This window comes from Podarcis gaigeae (assembly GCF_964106915.1).
Source record: "Podarcis gaigeae genome assembly, chromosome: 18".
Lineage (NCBI taxonomy): Eukaryota > Metazoa > Chordata > Lepidosauria > Squamata > Lacertidae > Podarcis > Podarcis gaigeae.
The window spans coordinates 9211401-9217400 of NC_139696.1; the positions used below are offsets into that span (position 1 = coordinate 9211401).

Genomic DNA, 6000 nt, shown 5'->3' on the forward strand with positions numbered 1-6000 from the left:
GTTTCCAAGCGCTGCGTCCAAAGCACGGGGTCCCTTCCAATTCCATGACGTTTTCCTTTCTCCTCCTCTGCAGCGCCGGTGTGGGCAGAACCGGCGTCTTCATCACCCTCAGCATCGTCCTGGAGAGAATGCGCTACGAGGGTGTGGTGGACATCTTCCAGACGGTGAAGATGCTTCGGACACAAAGGCCTGCCATGGTGCAGACGGAGGTAAACAAAGAGAAAGGCTGTGTTTTCCTCCCTGCCGGCTCGGCTCAGGGAGCAGGACTCCTCTGCCTGGCTGCGGGGGCGAGAGGCAGCCTTCCTGCCACCTCTGGAGCGGCAGAGTTTGGGCAGGGATTCCCTTCAGCAGCTGTGCAGTGGCAACAGGAAGGAAGGCTGTGCGGCAGAGTGGCCAAAGCCGGGAGCCTCCTTCGCAGCCGGCTGCTCTTCCTGCTCCGAAGTAGTAAGGGATGATGCGGTTGGGTTAGTGGTTAGAGCAGTGTTTCTCAAACTCCTAGACTACAGTTCCCATCATCCCTGACCACTGGTCCTGAGAGCTAGGGATGATAGGAGTTGTAGTCCACATTGGGCAAAATGATTCGGGGTCCCTTCCAACTGTCATTCTAAGTGCAATCAATCAATATAAGTTTCCCCGTGTTGCTCTAGCGCAACATCACGTTGCAGTATGGGCAGAAATAAAAATTCCTAGCAATAATCAGTATTCACTTTACTTATTTTTCACTTTTTTGGCGGAAGGGAAGGCTGGTTATTCATAACAATAATTATAACAACCTGGACTTCATTCATTCTTCGCTCCCCAGGGAGGCTCGTCTGGCGCTTTCATTATATCTTTAGGCGCCAGGCTAAAATGTTCCTTCTTCAACCAGGCCTTGGGCTGATTGATTCATATTCTACAGGCTTCTAAATGTGTTTGTGGGAAGGGGGGGGGGGTGTTACTGCTTTGTTGCTTTTGTTTTAACTATCTATTTGTTCTTTCACCTTGTGTTTTTATCCACCCTGAGATCTTAAGACGAAGGGCAGCAGGTACCGTATTTTTTGCCCTAGAGGGCGCACCGGCCCATACGGCACACCTAGGGTTTTTTTTGGGGGGGGGATAAAGGGGAAAAAATTATTTCCTGCCCCAGGCTTCCCCCGACCCCAGCCCCCAGAACAGGCTGCTATCCGCAAGCCTTCCCCCATCAGCCCCGACAAGCTATGGGAGTATTCCCCACCTCCCGCAGAAGCTGCACACTCTTTAAAGGGGCTGTGCGGCTTCTGTTGGCTTTTCTAGGAAAAGCCCGTAGGCTGCTGTCTGCAAGCCTTGCCGGGCTTGCAAGGCTTGCGGATGTCTTCCTGAAGCCTGGAGAGCAAGAGGGGTCGGTGCGCACCGACCCCTCTCGCTCTCCAGGCTTCAGCGAAAGCTTGCATTCACCCCATAGGACACACACACACACACACATTTCCCCTTCATTTTTGGAGGGGGAAAAGTGCGTCCTATGGGGCGGAAAATACGGTATATCAATACAATAAAAACAGATACAGTGGTACCTCTGGTTGCAAACGGGATCCGTTCCGGAGGCCCGTTTGCAACATGAAAGGAATGCAACCCTCAGCGGCACATCTGCGCACACGTGGGTTGCGATTCAACACTTCTGCGCATGCGCATGATGTATATGCGCGAGTGGCGAAACCCGGAAGTAACCCTTTCCGGGACGTAACCTGAAAGAACGTAACATGAAGCGGACGTCAGATGAGGTATGACCCTGCCCTTATTTCCTTCCAGGATGAATATCAGTTTTGTTACCAAGCGGCGCTGGAATACCTGGGCAGTTTTGATCACTATGCAACATAAAACAAAACAAAACGCCAACTCTGAAACAGAAAAAAACAAAGCCATCCGTTGCACGGACTCTGACCACTTGCAGTCCTGGAAGGTCTTTTCGAGCCAGAGAGGTGAACTTTGACCTTTTTCTATTAGGGGAAAAAAGAAAAAAAGAAAATTGCAGACTGAATTCCGAAGGAAGCTGCCGCCTGCGCCCACTCAGCTCCTGCTACAGTGGGGGGGGGGGGACAATCAGCTAGTGAAGCGGCCAGCAGTTCCGCGCGCCCCCCCCCCCCCCAGCAAACCCTGCACCTCTGGGGCTGCCTCCAGCTCCCTCTCTCTCCTGCCCTGAGGTGCTTCAGACGGAGGGTGTGTCCCCCCCCCTTCCCCATTTTCTCTTTAAAAGTGGTGAACTTGTCGTTCTTACCTCATGTGGTGTTTGCGGCGTGGGGGGGCGGTTCCGAATGGATCCCAAGTGCTTCGGCGGGATTTTTGAAACAAACAAAACATCCGAGAGAGAGAGAGAGAGAGAGAGAGAGCCCCCGCACACACACCAAACGGAAGAACGAACCAGGCGGGGGCCGGCGAGGAACGACAAGCATGGCCCCTGGCACACTCGCGTTTTAAGAGTTCGGTTTGCATACTAATCTAGTTGGTGAGTTTTAGAGGAAGCCACTCGCAGGGTTGTTGTTGTCTTTTGCAGACAGGAACAGAGAGAGAGAGAGAGAGAGAGAGAGTGGGTTTGGGACAGAAAGCAAGAATCAGCCAGCCTTGAGCACCAACTGAGCCAATCTTTCACCCAGCAAGCAGCATTCTCCTTTATTTTTTATTTTTTGGAGGGGATTGCAACCTCTGATTTCAATGGTGGATATATGTTTTGCCAACCTGCAGAAAGGTGGGGTGTGTGCCGTGCTTTTTCTGGGGGTACGCAAGGGGTACACCGTACCAGCACCCCTTTTTTTCCTCAGAGAAAAGCACTGGGTGTGAGATTCCTCAAACACACACGGTCATGTATCTCTCACCTTTCGAAAACTCAGAACATTCCACATCCTTATGATTCCACGGTTTTTTATGTTGAAATAAAAACTGCAATAAGGAGCTATCAGGGACCCAAAACGTCTCTCAATCAGGAAAACACTCTCCCTTCCTCCTCCTCCTCCTCTTCCTCCTCCTCCTCCACAAACACCCTTTTTCACTTGACCCCCTTCCCCACACAAAATTAACCCTGCATTTGTTTGGTTTCATTTCAACTCCCTCGCAGCCTTTTACTCTCACGGGTGGAGGTTATGAAACACCTTTTTAATTTTTTTTTTAAAGGCCACATGATTCCATTAGCACATCAAAAGCTGACTTCCCCCCCCCCTTTTCCTGTTGCAAAACCATGTATTTTTTTTTGTGGGGGTGTCTTTTGTGCCCTTCCACCGGATGCCAAAGAAAAAAATGGTGAATTTTTTCAGAGGCCCCTGGAACAGGATGGATCTTTTGAAAAAAGGGGAGGATTTTTTTTGTTGTTGTTGTCAAGGCTGAGGAGACCATCAACAGAGGAAAACAAGATCTCCCATCTGCAGGACCCAGGACTTATGGAAACGGGGGGGGGGGGGGCTGGAATAAACCTTGCAAGTGGCTCTCTTTAAAGAGATGTTCATGTATCTCTAGCAAGTGGCATTCATATTTTTATTTTTTATTTTGAGTCTCTCTCTCTCTCTCTTTTTAAAATAGTGTATTTTTTTTCCTTTTTAAAAAAAAACATGTAAAAAAATTACAGGAGAATATCAGTCAACGAATTTACACGAAAAAAGCAAAAAAAAAAAGCAAATTACTTATTTGTTCATATTATGTTCAAAGACAGTCTATTTTTTCACTGTAGAAACGTTATGTGTAATGGCTGTGTGAGATAAGATTGGGCGGGGGGGGGGAATGACGTATGATTATAATTGCTACTTTTACATCTTGCGGGGTTTTTTTTTACCATTTTGAAAAGAAATGAAGAAGAAGAAGAAGAAAGGTTTAACTTGCTCACATACAAACAAACCTTCGCCGTTTTTCTTTTCTTTTTTAAAAAAGAGTTACGCTTGTTGTTGTTAGCTGTTTATTATTTTCTTCCTTTTCCAAGGGGCTTGGCCAATAAGGGGCGTGAGGGATGAGGAGGGGGCACAGACAGGATCCATCGCTTTAATTTTTTTTTCGGGGGGTAGCCTTCCCCACTCCAGCAGCCTGCATTTTGTATGCCTGACCCATGGCAAAACGGAACATTTTAAACCAGGCGCCCGTCCGCCACCAGGACACATGAATCCAGAGAACTATACTTGGGAGTTTGCCCACTTCGCAAGGCATGGACAGTGGCAGCAAACACCCTGCTTTTAGCCAGCATGGTGGGACACGGGTGGTGCTGTGGGTTAAACCACAGAGCCTAGGACTTGCTGATCAGAAGGTTGGCGGTTCGAATCCCCACGACGGGGTGAGCTCCCGTTGCTCGGTCCCTGCTCCTGCCAACCTAGCAGTTCAAAAGCACCTCAAAGTGCAAGTAGATAACTAGGTACCACTCCAGCGGGAAGGTAAATGGCGTTTCCGTGCGCTGCTCTGGTTCACTAGAAGCGGCTTAGTCATGCTGGCCACATGACCCGGAAGCTGTATGCCGGCTCCCTCGGCCAATAAAGCGACATGAGTGCCACAACCCCAGAGTCGGTCACGACTGGACCTAATGGTCAGGGGTCCCTCTACCTTTACTAAAAGGGGCTGTAAAAAATTGAAAACAAAAAACAAGGTGTTTGCTGATCGCCATTAACTGCTTGGAGGGCTGTATTCAGCAGGGGAGGGGGGGTCATAGGAAGAGCTTTCCGCTGCAAAATGGGACAGTTTATTGGATCTGCTGAATGTCGGTTCGAAACCCTGCTCAGCCTTAACAGAGACATACTGGATGGCATTGGGCCAGTATCTCTTTCTTTCTTTCTTTCTCTCTCTCTCTCTCTGCCTCTCTGCCTAACCTACCTCGCAAGGTTGTTTTGAGGCTGAAACGCTCCCCCCCCCGGCCACTCCAGAGCTTCGTAGGCTGTAAAACAGTGGATTTTGCTACTTCCCACATGTTCTCTGGATTTGGATAGCGGTAAAAAACAAACAAAACGATCTCTTCTCCCCAACCCCTGCAGCAATATTTTCTTTTCCTCCAGTACTGAGCGAAGAAGCCAAGGCGTACCAAAGGGTACAGCTTAACCCACCACACACCCTAAACCAGGCTCCCTCAACCTCGGCCCTCCAGATGTTTTGGGACTACAATTCCCAGCATCCCTGACCACTGGTCCTGCTAGCTAGGGATCATGGGAGTTGTAGTCCAAAAACATCTGGAGGGCTGAGGTTGAGGAAGCCTGCCCTAAACATATTGGGTTCCGTTTACACCATTCCTCAGTTTTGCAATTTTGCAGCTGGGTTAAACCCCCCCACCCCCGGGCAATGGTGGGCTGAGGACAGGATGATCCAGCAGCAACTTACTGGCTTGATAATAATGATAAAGGGGGGGAGGAGGTCTTTAGAATTTCCCTTCCCCACAATGTTGCCTAACATTTCCTTAAGGACATATATATTGGTAGATGTTTGGGAGGAAGAGGAGAGGTTGGAGGGGGCAACTGGGTGTGCCAACCTTTTATTTTTTATTCCCCACCCCACCCCCATTTTTAAAAAAATAAAAAAAAAATTCTTTTTCTCCCTTCCTTTGTATGAAAGCAAGACCCTGTTGCTATCACACTGTTATTTCGAAATGAAACAGTTTAAGTGGTCTCCATGCCACTGTTTATGTAGATATATATATTGACTTTGTATTAAAGGAAGATTGTCTGAAAAAAACCTGAAGAATTGTTTGAAAGGTGGGGGGGGTTCGTGGACAGGGGGAGGTAAATGGGATCTGATTGGGGCAACCATTTCTATTTCTTTCCAGGAAGGTTTTATGACATCACGGCAAACGGTGGGGTGGAATGAGGACCCTATGGGGTTCGTTCCTTCTTCCTCCACAGGTCTATGAAGTCTTGTAGGGACGTGGGTGTCGCTGTGGTCTAAACCACTGAGCCTCTTGGGTTTGCCGAACAGAAGGTCAGCAGTTCGAATCCCCGTGACGGGGTGAGCTCCCACCACTCTGTCCCTGCTCCTGCCAACATAGCAGTTTGAAAGCACACCAGTGCAAGTAGATAAATAGGTACCACTGCGGCG

General features: G+C 48.9%; 1 protein-coding gene across 19 annotated transcripts in view; it reads left to right on the forward strand.

Annotated features, from left to right (window-relative positions):
• The window catches only part of PTPRS (protein tyrosine phosphatase receptor type S), a 307055-nt gene extending 303949 nt beyond the window's left edge, over nucleotides 1–3106 (forward strand). For all 19 annotated transcript variants that reach the window (XM_083720166.1, XM_083720154.1, XM_083720157.1 and 16 more), the window contains 2 exons: nucleotides 74–209; nucleotides 1765–3106. In XM_083720166.1, the coding sequence (XP_083576292.1) occupies nucleotides 74–209; nucleotides 1765–1833 (205 nt within the window). In that variant the 3' untranslated portion in view covers nucleotides 1834–3106. The remainder of the gene's footprint in view (nucleotides 1–73; nucleotides 210–1764) is intronic.
• The last annotated feature ends 2894 nt before the right edge of the window (nucleotides 3107–6000 follow it).